The sequence below is a fragment of the Oncorhynchus gorbuscha genome, linkage group LG01 (genome assembly GCF_021184085.1).
Source record: "Oncorhynchus gorbuscha isolate QuinsamMale2020 ecotype Even-year linkage group LG01, OgorEven_v1.0, whole genome shotgun sequence".
Taxonomy (NCBI): Eukaryota; Metazoa; Chordata; class Actinopteri; order Salmoniformes; family Salmonidae; genus Oncorhynchus; species Oncorhynchus gorbuscha.
The window spans coordinates 25,253,981-25,267,679 of NC_060173.1; the positions used below are offsets into that span (position 1 = coordinate 25,253,981).

The 13,699-nt window shown below is 43.4% G+C and overlaps 2 protein-coding genes across 3 annotated transcripts in view; one reads left to right on the forward strand and one right to left on the reverse strand.

The window, feature by feature from the left end:
* The window catches only part of LOC124035244 (F-box only protein 31-like), a 28,503-nt gene extending 15,108 nt beyond the window's left edge, over positions 1 to 13,395 (reverse strand). The window contains exons 1-6 of the mRNA XM_046348694.1: positions 12,880 to 13,395; positions 11,288 to 11,359; positions 4,901 to 4,977; positions 4,533 to 4,700; positions 3,686 to 3,760; positions 3,225 to 3,334 (exon numbers count right to left, since the gene is read on the reverse strand). Coding sequence (XP_046204650.1) covers positions 3,225 to 3,334; positions 3,686 to 3,760; positions 4,533 to 4,700; positions 4,901 to 4,977; positions 11,288 to 11,359; positions 12,880 to 13,300 — 923 coding nt within the window. The 5' untranslated portion in view covers positions 13,301 to 13,395. The remainder of the gene's footprint in view (positions 1 to 3,224; positions 3,335 to 3,685; positions 3,761 to 4,532; positions 4,701 to 4,900; positions 4,978 to 11,287; positions 11,360 to 12,879) is intronic.
* The window catches only part of fanci (FA complementation group I), a 32,521-nt gene continuing 31,128 nt past the window's right edge, over positions 12,307 to 13,699 (forward strand). Inside the window, exon 1 of one of the 2 annotated variants that reach the window (XM_046348672.1) lies at positions 12,307 to 12,434. The gene's annotated coding sequence lies outside the window, so the exon portion shown is untranslated. Of the gene's footprint in view, positions 12,435 to 12,698; positions 13,321 to 13,699 lie in introns of those variants that run through there. The other variant, XM_046348665.1, reaches the window with a different exon arrangement.

Genomic DNA, 13,699 nt, shown 5'->3' on the forward strand with positions numbered 1-13,699 from the left:
AGAGGAAATCTAGAGCTCTGTCAAAGTGACCATCGGGTTCTTGGTCTTCTCCCTGACCAAGGCTCTTCTGCACTGATTGCTCAGTTTGGCCGGGCGGCCAGCTCTAGGAAGAGTCTTGGTGGTTCCAAACTTCTTCCATTTAAGAATGATGGAGGTCACCGTGTTCTTGTTCTTGGGGCCCTTCAATGTTGCAGAAATGTTTTGCTACCCTTCCCCAGTGCCTCGACACAATCTTATCTCTGATCTCTACGGACAATTCCTTCAACCTAATGACTTGGTTTTTGCTCTGACATACACTGTCAACTGTGGGACTTTATATACACACACAGGTGTGTGCCATTCAAAATCATATCCAATCAGTTAAATTTACCAAAGCTGGACTCCAATCAAGTTGTAGAAACATCTCAAGGATGATCAATGGAAACAGGATGCACCTGAGCTCAATTTCAAGTCTCATAGCAAAGGGTCTGAATAATTATGTAAATAAGTAATCTTTTTAAAATTCTTAATAAAGTAGCAAACATTTCTAAAAAAAACATTTTCACTTTGTCATTTTGGGCTAAAAGTTGTCTGACTTGTTGGGAGAGCGGTAAAAACAGCAGTTCTTTGGAAAACTTTAGATTTTTCTAAATGCAGTTACTAAAACAGCTGTACGGTTAAATCCGTACCAGATTTTTTTTCCGGCGAACAGATTTGAATAGCAGAGAAGACGAAGATGTCATAGCCTCCAACGTTTTGTGTAACCTGTTTGGAAAGGTCGAACATTCAGCTGTTTATAAAAAGTTTGAAAATGTTTTGATGCGGTTTTACGTTCAGGTTTGAAACACAGAAAAGTAGAAGTAGTACCCGCAAAATACCTCAACAGTGAAGAGGCGACTTCGGGATGCTGGCCTTCTAGGCAGAGTTGCAAAATAAAAGCCATATCTCAGGCTGGCCAATACAAATAAACGATTAAGATGGGCAAAAGAACACATGCACTGGACAGAGGAACTCTGCCTAGTAGGTCAGCATGACGGAGTCACCTCTTCACTGTTGACGTTGAAACTGGTGTTTTGCGGGTTCTATTTAATGAAGCTGCCAGTAGAGGACTTGTGAGGCGTCTGTTTCTCAAACTAGACACTAATGTACTTGTCCTCTTGCTCACTTGTGCACCGGGGCCTTCCACTCTTCCTTCTATTCTGGTTAGAGACAGTTTGCACTGTTCTGTGAAGGGAGTAGTACACAGCGTTGTACGACATCTTCAGTTTCTTGGCAATGTCTCGCATGGAGTAGCCTTCATTTCTCAGAACAATAATAGACTGATGAGTTTCAGAGGGTGTTATTTGTTTCTGGCCATTTTGAGCCTGTAATCGAACTCACAAATGCTGATGCTCCAGATACTCAACTAGTCTAAAGAAGGCCAGTTTTATTTCTTCTTTAACCTCTTCAACCTATGGGGGCGCTATGTCATTATTGGATTTAAAAAACGTTCCTGTTTTAAGTGCAATATTTTGTCACGAAAAGATGCTCGACTATGCATATAATTGGCAGCTTTGGAAAGAAAACACTGACGTTTTCAAAACTGCAAAGATATTATCTGTGAGTGCCCCAGAAATGATGCTACAGGCGAAACCAAGATGTAACCTCAAACAGGAAATGAGCTGAATTTCTGAAGCTCTGTTTTACTATCGTCTCCTTATATGGCTGTGAATGTGCTGTGAACGAGCTTATGCTCTCTGCCGTTCGTCCAAGATGTCTGTAGCATTGTGACGTATTTGTAGGCATATCATTGGAAGATTGGCGATAAGAGACTACATTTGCCAGGGGTCCGTCCGGTGTCCTTTGTCTAAGTTGATGCGTAATTCCCAGTGGCAATCATTTTACCATGTGATAACAGAGGGAGAAGCACACTTCCAGGAACGATACATCATTGAAGAGATATGTGAAAAGCACCTTGAGGATTGGTTCTAAACAACGTTTGCCATGTTTCAGTCGATATTATGGAGTTAATTTGGAAAAAAGTTTGGCGTTTGGATAACTGAATTTTCGTTTTTTTTTTGGTAGCCAAACGTGACGCACCAAACGGACCGATTTCTCCTGCACAAAAAAATCTTTCAGGAAAAACTGAACATTTGCTATCTAACAGAGTCTCCTCATTGAAAACATCCGAAGTTCTTCAAAGGTAAATGATTTATTGAATGTTTTTGCGAAAATGTTGCCTGGTGATGCTAACGCTAAATGCTAAATGCTAACGCTAAATGCTAGTTTTGCTATGGTAGAGAAGCATATTTTTGAAAATCTGAGATGACAGTGTTGTTAACAAAAGGCTAAGCATGAGAGCTAGCATATTGATTTCATTTCATTTGCGATTTTCATGAATAGTTAACGTTGCGTTATGGTAATGGGCTTGAGGCTGTAGTCATGATCCTGGATCCAGGTTGGCTCGACGCAAGAAGTTAATCAGAACAACAGTTTTCAGCTCTGCTAACATAATTGCAAAAGGGTTTTCTAATGATCAATTAGCCTTTTAAAATTATCAACTTGGATTAGCTAACACAACGTGCCATCGAAACACAAGAGTGATGGTTGCATCATAGGCATCTGTACGCCTATGTAGATGGCCAGAAACAAAGAACTATCTTCTGAAACTCGTCAGCCTATTATTGTTCTGAGAAATTAAGGCTATTCCATGCAATAAATTGCCAAGAAACTGAAGATGTCGTACAACGCTGTGTACTACTCCCTTCACAGAACAGTGCAAACTGGCTCTAACCAGAATAGAAAGAGGAGTGTGGGGCCCCGGTGCACAAGTGAGCAAGAGGACAAGTATATTAGAGTGTCTAGTTTGAGAAACAGACGCCTCACAAGACCTCAATGGGCAGCTTCATTAAGTGTGTAACCATCACAGGAGTGATGGTTGCTGATAATGGGCCTTGTACCCCTGTATAGATAATCCATTAAAAATCAGCCTTTTCCAGCTACAATAGTCATTTACAACATTAACAATGTCTACACTGCATTTCTGATCAATTTGATATGATTTTAGTGGACAATTTTTTTTGTTGCTTTTCTTTCAAAAACAAGGACATTTCTAAGTGACCCCAAACTTTTGAACGGTAGCACACACACACACACACACACACAGAGAGAGAAAAAGAGATCTGGCCATGGACCACCTGCAGTACCTGCACACACCCCTGACCCAATTTTGGGAACCCCTAGACTATGTCATAAGGAAAACCTACTCATATTGGCTTGTGTAGATGAACTTCATGAGTATGAGCTCCTGCATGTGCTCATGGAAGATGTCCTCCAGTGTCCTCCCCCACTCCTCCTCAAGCCACGTCCGGAACTCCTGCCAACAGAACATCAAAAACCCACGGTCATGCCCACGTACCGATTTGCCCCAATCCCCTATCGAAATCAATTGTCATCACAGTATCTATCCTGTAACAATGCATAGCTGTCACTCTTGCCTGCTTGACAATTATTTACCATCTGCTGAATGACTTGATTCAACACAAATCTTAGACAATCGGAACTCTTTCAGTATGATAACTTTGAGGTTAAATGTGTTTGCAAAAAGTGCAATACAAATATGTGATTGATTAATTAATTAATTTGACAAATACTGAGTTGCCTCAGCCATGTGAGAACAATATACAAACTGTTGCGAAGTTACAAGAGATCGTTCTCTCCTCCTCACCTCCTGCCTCCCCCCTGGCATGCGGTGATGGTCTGTCTGGTTGCACTTGGTCGAGAACTCGTCCTTCTTCCCAGTCTGGAAATAAGAGAAGACATCCCATCTTAAATCACAAAGCCATGGAAGACAGGGGACTACTTCACCACACAGTGAGTGCACCGGCTTACACATTACAAAAGGATAACATCAGTGATGATTATGACTATTTAAGCACAATAAGCACATCATTATTTCCCTTATTATCGATTAATCAGTTGTGTTGTGTTGTCGGTCTCACCTAACAGTCCCTCTTATGGGCACTACAAAGTTGGAAAAGCCATATCAACAAAAACTTGTGACAAAAGACATACAACATTTTAAAGTAGTTGACCTTGTGGGACTTGCTGGTTCAAAGAATGCCATCCAGGTCAGTAGATCAGTTAAATTATACTCCTGAGCAAACATTAAAAGGGCAATCCACAGTTGCTACATCCATTTTTTACTTATAAATGAATGATACAGTATAAACTAATTGATTGAAATAGAACTTAGAAATGTCTCGCAAGCTTACCGTATTTCAACTGTCAAACCCAATCAGAACCCAAAATATCAGCTTGTTTAACTCAAATGTTTGTAAACATAAACAAATACCGTATAGACTCAAAATATGGTTAACACCATCATTTTGATACTGTGGATATTGTCCTTGCATCAATAGCTCATGAATTTAAGAGTGGTTACATTTCTCCAGGCCTATCCCTCAGATTTCTGCCAACTGCAGATTGCCCCTCTAAAAAGAACTGCATGTACAATAAATCACCAATGTTAGTTTTACGCCCATTCAAAACACAAAAGAAGAAAATGGACTCACTTGGACGTCCCCCTTGTGAGGGCCCTTGTGTCCGTACATACACTCCACTGCTGCCTTGTTGCTCTCCAACATGTGGATGCGGAAGAGTGGCCGCCGCCTCATGGGATCCTCGACCCGAGGGTCGTGAGGGGGCAGATACATCCAGCCAAGGATGAACAGCCCATCAACCTGGAGAGGGATGGTGTAGTAGAGAAGTAAAGGGAGAGAAGAAAAGGAAAGTGATCACCACCTAACACAAATCAAATGTTTTGATGGGAAAAGACTCATTTCTACAACAAGGTGGGCTGAACAATTTAAAAGACACATTTTTTATTTATTTAAATGTGACAAAGGAGGAACACAATAGTGTGTGTGTTCTTATTACATACCACCACGTTGAGCAGCCCTCCGTACGGCCCTATGTCAGGCTGCCAAAGACCCAGGATGTGTCTGTATGGGTGCAGCACTGCAACACAACAGTGCAACAAAGGGTTAAACACTAAGTGGTGAACAGTTCAATCACAGGGTATCACAGCAATACATAACAGAATTTACACTGAGAAACTGATGACAACTCAACACACCATAGTCGAGGTCTGGCCTTAACTCATGGACAGTAGATATGGCAGAGGGGACACATTGTGATTGTACTCACATGAGAAGACGGGTGACACGTGAAGTTATATCAAGGGCATGGTTTCCATTGTTCCAAAAGAGTGCATGATGTAGACAAATTAAACAGGCGCCGTCACCAAGCACTAACCATGTTGACTAGCATGTTAAATGCACACATCACACAAACAGTGATTTTTTTCAGTATCAGTTTTAGTCGTCAGATGTCCCAGTTAAGGTAGTAGTTCATATGCTGATAGTCTATACAGTAACAGTCAAATGTTTGGGCACTACTACTCATTCCATTAAAAAAAAACTATTTTCTACATTGTAGAATAATAATAAAGACATCAAAACTATGAAATAACACATATGTAATCATGTAGTAACCAAAAAAAAGTGTTAAACAGATCAAAATATATTTTATATTTGAGATTCTTCAAAGTAGCCATCCTTTGCCTTGATGATGCTTTGCACACTCTTGGCATTCTCTCAACCAGCTTCATCTGGAATGCTTTTACAACAGTCTTGAAGGAGTTCCCACATATGCTGAGCACTTGTTGGCTGCTTTTCCTTCACTCCGCAGTCCAACTCATCCCAAGCCATCTCAAATTGGGTTGAGGTTGGGTGATTGTGGAGGCCAGGTCATCTGATGCATCACTATCCTTCTTGGTCAAATAGCCCTTACACAGCCTGGAGGTGTGTTGGGTCATTGTCCTGTTGAAAAACAAAGGATAGTCCCATTAAGCGCAAGACAGATGGGATGGCATATCGCTGCAGAATGCTGTGGTAGCCATGCTGGTTAAGTGTGCCTTGAATTTTAAATAAATCACAGACAGTGTCACCAGCAAAGCACTCCCACACCATCACACCTCTCCCTCCAAGTTTCACGGTGGGAACCACACATGCGGAGATCATCCGTTCACCTACTCTGCAAAAAAAATCTAATTTGGACTCCACCGGTCTAATGTCCATTGCTCTTGTTTCTTGGCCCAAGCAAGTCTCTTCTTATTATTGGTGTCCTTTAGTAGTATTTTCTTTGTAGCAATTTGACCATAAAAGGCATGATTCACACATTCTCCTCTGAACAGTTGATGTTGAGATGTGTGTTACTTGATCTCTGTGAAGCATTTATTTGGGCTTCAATTTCTGAGGCTGGTAACTCTAACGAACTTATCCTCTGCAGCAGAGGTAACTCTGGGTCTTCCTTTTCTGTGGTGGTCCTCATGAGAGCCAGTTTCATCATAGTGCTTGACGGTTTTTTAAATGTTCCCAGATTGACAGACCTTCATGTCTTATAGTCATGATGGACTGCCGTTTCTCTTTGCTTATTTGAGTTGTTCTTGCCACAATATGGACTTGGTCTTTCAACAAATATATTTTTTTGGTTACTACATGACTCCATGTGTTATTACCTAGTTTTGTTGTCTTCACTATTATTCTACAATGTAGAAAAGTCTAAATAAATAAAAACCCTGGAATGAGTAGGTGTGTCCAAACTTTGGACTAGTATGGATATATACACATACTGAACAAATATATAAACGCAACATGCAACAATTAACGATTTTACTGAGTTACAGTTCATATAAGGAAATCAGTCAATTGAAATAAATAAATTAGGCCCTAATCCATGGATTTCACATGACTGGGCAGGTGTGCGCAGCATTGAGTGGACCTGTGAGGGCATAAGCCCAGCCAATCAGAATGAGTTCTTCCCCACAAGCGGGCTTTATTACAGAAATATTCATCAGTTTCATCAGGTGGCTGGCCTCAGATGATCCCGCAGGTGAAGAAGCGAGATGTTGAGGTCCTGGGTTTGGCGTGGTAACACATGGTCTGCGGTTGTGAGGCTGGTTGGACGTACTGCCAAATTCTCTAAAATGGCGTTGAAGACAGCTTAGAGAAATGAACATTCAATTCTCTGGCAACAGCTTTGGTGGAGATTCCTGAAGGCAGCATGGCAATTGCACGCTCTCTCAAAACTTGAGACATATGTGGCAATGGATGGATCTTGGCAAAGGAGAAATGCTCACTAAAAGGGATGTAAACAAATTGGTGCACCAAATCTGAGAGAAATAAGCTTTTTGTTCATATGGAACATTTCTGGGATATTTTATTTCAGCTCATGAAACATGGGACCAACACTTTACATGTTTATATTTAAATTCAGTATTATATCCATTTCTGTCCATCTAATGTCTCTGTCCCTCTGTATTTCCAGCGTTGAAAATGTATTTTTAATTTAATGTATTTTTAATTTTACCCCTTTTTCGTGGTATCCAATTGTTTTTAGTAGTTACTATCTTGTCTCATCGCTACAACCCCCATACGGGCTCGGGAGAGACGAAGGTTGAAAGTCACGCGTCCTCCGATACACAACCCAACCAAGCCACACTGCTTCTTAACACAGCGGAAGCCAGTGTGTCGGAGGAAACACTGTGCACCTGGCAACCTTGGTTAGCGTGCACTGTGCCCGGCCCGCCACAGGAGTCACTGGTGCGCGATGAGTCAAGAATATCCCTACCGGCCAAGCCCTCCCTAACCCGGACGACGCTAGGCCAATTGGACCTCCCGGTCACGGCCGGTTATGACAGAGCCTGGGCGCGAACCCAGGGTGTCTGGTGGCACAGCTGGCGCTGCAGTACAGCGCCCTTAACCACTGCGCCTCCCGGGAGGCCTCGTTGAAACATTTTAGTGAACAATTGAAAGAGAGAGAAGGGGAGCGGCAGACACATAGGGTCCCGGAGCACCCCACTGAGGGAGGAAGGGGAAGTGGGAGCCAGGAGAGAGAGAGATTAGACAGAGGGACACAAAAAGAGAAAGGACCTTGAGGATCGAGAAACATCTAGCCTGTCTTAGTCGTAGTACAGGTTTGTTATCAATGACCAACCACACAATACTACAAACATACCCTACCTACCCCTAATCCTGTAAAAGCCCTGATGTCATGTCATGACGTAGATGCTAAGTAGGCACCATCTACACCCCAAGGAGCAATTTCCCACATGCCATCTTGAGATGACCCATACAGCTACAAAAAGGCATGAATATCCCTCCAAGGGTGCTAACCACTGGAAAGTGTTTAACAGTAGCCCCTGTCCAGATGGGTTCGAGGCTAGTCAAGATGCTGGAATTTGGAAGAAGAAACCATTATCAATGGTTTGCAGAAAGTGACAGTTTGTGGTATTATTCCTGGACCTTCAATGCACAAGTGACCCTAGCGTGACTTGGTTTAATTAGACAGTGTGGAAAAAGATGCCTATTATAGTCTGTAACTATGGCCCAGAGTTTTTCCAGGTCAGGTCACAGGGTCTGGTCAGGAAAAACTTAAAGTCCAAATAATATACATTGCTCAAAAAAATAAAGGGAACACTAAAATAACACAACCTAGATCTGAATGAATGAAATATTCTTATTAAATACTTTTTTCTTTACATAGTTCAATGTGCTGACAACAAAATCACACAAAAAATATCAATGGAAATCAAATTTATCAACCCATGGAAGTCTGGATTTGGAGTCACATTCAAAATTAAAGTGGAAAACCACACTACAGGCTGATCCAACTTTGATGTAATGTCCTTAAAACAAGTCAAAATGAGGCTCAGTAGTGTGTGTGGCCTCCACGTGCCTGTATGACCTCCCTACAACGCCTGGGCATGCTCCTGATGAGGTGGCGGATGGTCTCCTGAGGAATCTCCTCCCAGACCTGGACTAAAGCATCCACCAACTCCTGAACAGTCTGTGGTGCAACGTGGTGTTGGTGGATGAAGCGAGACATGATGTCCCACATGTGCTCAATTGGATTCAGGTCTGGGGAACGGGCGGGCCAGTCCATAGCATCAATGCCTTCCTCTTGCAGGAACTGCTGACACATTCCAGCCACATGAGGTCTAGCATTGTCTTGCATTAGGAGGAACCCAGGGCCAACCGCACCAGCATATGGTCTCACAAGGGTTCTGAGGATCTCATCTCGGTACCTAATGGCAGTCAGGCTACCTCTGGCGAGCACATGGAGGGCTGTGCGGCCCCCCAAAGAAATGCCAACCCACACCATGACTGACCCACCGCCAAACTGGTCATGCTGGAGGATGTTGCAGGCAGCAGAACGTTCTCCACGGCGTCTCCAGACTGTCACGTCTGTCACATGTGCTCAGTGTGAACCTGCTTTCATCTGTGAAGAGCACAGGGCGCCAGTGGCAAATTTGCCAATCTTGGTGTTCTCTGGCAAATGCCAAACGTCCTGCACGGTGTTGGGCTGTAAGCACAACCCCCACCTGTGGACGTCGGGCCCTCATACCACCCTCACGGAGTCTGTTTCTGACTGTTTGAGCAGACACATGCACATTTGTGGCCTGCTGGAGGTCATTTTGCAGGGCTCTGGCAGTGCTCCTCCTGCTCCTCCTTGCACAAAGGCGGAGGTAGCGGTCCTGCTGCTGGGTTGTTGCCCTCCTACGGCCTCCTCCATGTCTCCTGATGTACTGGCCTGTCTCCTGGTAGCGCCTCCATGCTCTGGACACTACACTGACAGACACAGCAAACCTTCTTGAAACAGCTCACATTGATGTGCCATCCTGGATGAGCTGCACTACCTGAGCCACTTGTGTGGGTTGTAGACTCCATCTCATGCTACCACTAGAGTGAAAGCACCGCCAGCATTCAAAAGTGACCAAAACATCAGCCAGGAAGCATAGAAACTGAGAAGTGGTCTGTGGTCACCACCTGCAGAACCACTCCTTTATTGGGGGTGTCTTGCTAATTGCCTATAATTTCCACCTGTTGTCTATTCCAATTGCACAACAGCATGTGAAATTTATTGTCAATCAGTGTTTACATTTACATTTAAGTCATTTAGCAGACGCTCTTATCCAGAGCGACTTGCTTCCTAAGTGGACAGTTTGATTTCACAGAAGTGTGATTGACTTAAGAGTTACATTGTGTTGTTTAAGTGTTCCCTTTATTTTTTTGAGCAGTGTATTTTGGATGTTTTAGTTAGAGTGGCTGAATCCCAAATCACCCCCTTCCCCTTGCCCCTTCACAAGTGATAACATATAACTCACAAGTTATCAGCTAATATTGTCACCAAACTATTCTTGATTTAATCTTGTTTTTACATATACTAAATGATAATGTGCGAAATTTGATTTAGAATGGACCATTATCAAGCACCTGTCTTGAAACAGGGGCAGCAGGAAAAAGTACATGTCATCTATGCACTTAAATAGCAAATGGAGGACGCTTTTCCCATTGTTAATTTTCATACCAGCCAGGTAGGCTATACTCCTGTAGGCCTAGCCTATAGAAAGCTGATGGGCTCCTACTCTTTTTAGAGGCCATCACTGTTTTCTCACGCAATTACATAGCCTATAGAAATGTTGCGCAAGATGGGCTCTCATCACGTGTTTGATTAGATTTTCTATTACATTTGCATTGCTGTCAAAGTGATTAGAGGGACAATAGAGTGCAGAGGACCAGGCATTAAGCAAGTTTGGTAAGCTACTAATGACCATCAGCAGCATCAGAGCTTGGAGAAGCCTAATTATCATGACTAAAAAGTCACTTGGAATTTGCCTGCCTTAATGACTCATGACCGCTGGTGTGGCGGTAATACGTTCACCGCAACAGCCCTAGGTGTTCCTAATTATAAGCGACCTGAATTTGTTTGTCGGATTTCACAATGCGACACATGTTACAGATGAAATACCAGTAGAGACTGCTGAGGGGAGGAGGGTGTATAATAAAGGCTGGAATGGAGCGTAATGGCTGGAATGGAGTGAATGGAATCAAACACATGGAAACTGTGTTTGATACCATTCCATTCACTCCATTCTGGACATTATTATGATTCGTCCTCCCCTCAGCAGCCTCCAATGTTAAATACCTCCCAAATGAAATGTTTAACTGTTACAGCGGTCTAAATCTTGTAAAACAACAGGGGGGTTAGTTTATTTGAATATCATACTCAATTTATTATTTAAAAGTGGACCATGAATTGCATCATTCAAGTCAGGAGTGTGTCCCGAAGTTCATGGGCTATTGATCCCCTCGCCATTCTCTGGAAGTCACCCTCTGAATTTCGTCAGCAACGTGGTACAATGAAGGACCCTCCGAGCGAGTTGGTAGGGGCGAGGGAGTGGGTTGGGTTTTACAGAGAGACTCACGTTTGGCATAGAGCTCCCGACTGGACACACCCACCACTTCTATCTTGCGCAGGTCTTCCCTCATGCCAAACTCTGTGGGAGAGAGATAGAGACAGACCATAGAGATAGATAGATGACTCATCTTTGTATCTGTGCCATTATATGAATTGACTACTCCATTTTGAAGTAGTAAATTTACTTTTTCACAATTGGCTCATCCCTCCTGATGACCCAGTTGGACATGACTCCAACGGGGTCACCAGGAGGGATCAGCCAATGAAGTTGGAAGTCCCACCTATTTGCCTCCATTAAAATAGTGGAAGCCCTCAACAGCTCTGCCCATGCCAATATGGACTTTTGGCCACTGGGGGCCTCTATCATTCTCTATAAAAACAGACATGTGACACTGAAGGACAAAGTAGGTTGTGACAGTACCCTGGTCAAAGATAATTGTGCATACAGATCTAGTGACCAGACAACTGTGCAGTCCAACGCTCTAACCACTAGGCTACGCTGCCACCCCGATGATGGCATGACAATAAAAGTCAAGCTTTGGCTAAAGCAGGGGTTCCCAAACTTTTTATCTCGAGGTGCCCCCCTTCCAGCATTGTGGAATATCCCGCGCTCCCACGTCTATTTCTATGGGCACAAGCACTGTTCATGACACAAACTGTTCACTTTTAAAACTAATTTTCTTGCATTTCTATACATATTGGCATGTCTATGTGTATTCATGTGATATTTGAGTGATTAAATTGACAACAATATATATGGGCAAAAAAAACGAAATCAAAAATGTTAGCTGACATAGGCTTGTTGATCTGGACATTTCTGACAAGTTATAAAACAGCTCTCTAAGCTATGCAGTGAAAACAATGTGGGGGGGCCACCCTGCCGACCCACAGTTTGGGAACCACTGGGCTTAAACACATTCAGATCAAGCCCCCCAGCCTTGTATGAGATATGCACATCCCACATTTCAAAAGTAAAACTGACCCAATAATGGATTGGATACTACGAACGTAGTAAGAAAAATCTAAATCCAATACATGGTGTATACCAGGCAAATTCAAATTTAGCCTTGAAGCCAATTCCTCTGCCGATTCATTCTTCCCTTCTAATCAAGGACTGATTTGGACCTGGGACACCAGATGGGCGCAATAATTAGGTAAGTCAAAACTAGAAGTACTCTGGACCTCCGATTTGAATAATTGACAGGAGGTAGAGCTGCATGAACCCTTTTACAGTAATTTATGTCTATGGGTTATGATATTTAGATAGGGTTGTAGAAGACAAGGATAGTTGAGGCAATGTAGTCTTTCATAATGGTGTGTTCAAAGCAAAGGTTGGAACAGCGCATTGCATAACAGCAATCAACAAAGTTCCTTCTCGGTGCCCGTAGACTGGTCGATAAGAAAGCTTTCAGAAAACTCTTACATTGAATCTCTCCGGACCAAAGCACAATATATAACTAGAAACTGCAAAAACAAGAACGCAATACCCGGAACCTTCCCTGGCCCAACCTACGTCCCAAATCATCGTCCCAAATCACATTTTGCATAGGACATGATAGAAGAATATCTGCAATGATGAGCGATCACCGCATTATTTACCCTCCGTGCATCGCCTTCTCCAGATGGTTTCCGTGCTGAGGATTTGCCTGAATGTCTTGCAGACGAGCGCAAGGTTTGGAAGCTCTGTGCCCGGCAGCGAGGAGAATATTCCCACCAAAAGCTCTGGGGGCAGATCCAACAGGGACTGCGGGTTCGGTGGTCCGGTGCTTGCACTTTGCCCATACGAAAGTCTGACATTTGCACGACCATATTCAGCAGTGGCTTCGTGGGCCACACTCCGCCCTGCCGCGGCCGAGGGGTTTTCGGGGCCGCCAGTGACGGCTTGTGTCTTGCCCACAATCCGCACCCCTTCCTCATCGTCCATGTCGGAGTCGCTTCCCTGGTCCTGTTGATTATGCCGCTGTCGCCGCCTGCACCTCCGGGACTGACCCACTCCGCAGAGCCTGGCACACACAGCCATCCGTAGTAGTCACCAAAAGGGTAACATTACATCACCACAACAACTGTACTAGCTGCAGTTTCAATTATCTCCCCCGTCCTTGCGTGCCTGGGCGGAAACCTATGACGCAAAGTCGACGTAGCTACGTAGGGACTTCCAATTGAATTGTCAACAAGGTTTCAACCAGATAAACATGGATATACTGTATATCTATGCATTTACATGCGTTGTAAATGCGTGATGGAATGTAGTAATATCTGTCTAAATACAATTCACCTAGATGCGGAAAAAAGTGTTAGCCAGGAGTCAAACGCGTTATCAATTTGATATAACATTAGTCGAGGTCATGCCACCGGGAATTAAGAAGTTTAGCGAATTCGATGGGCATTTGCTACGAAGGATCAACATGTATGGAATCCG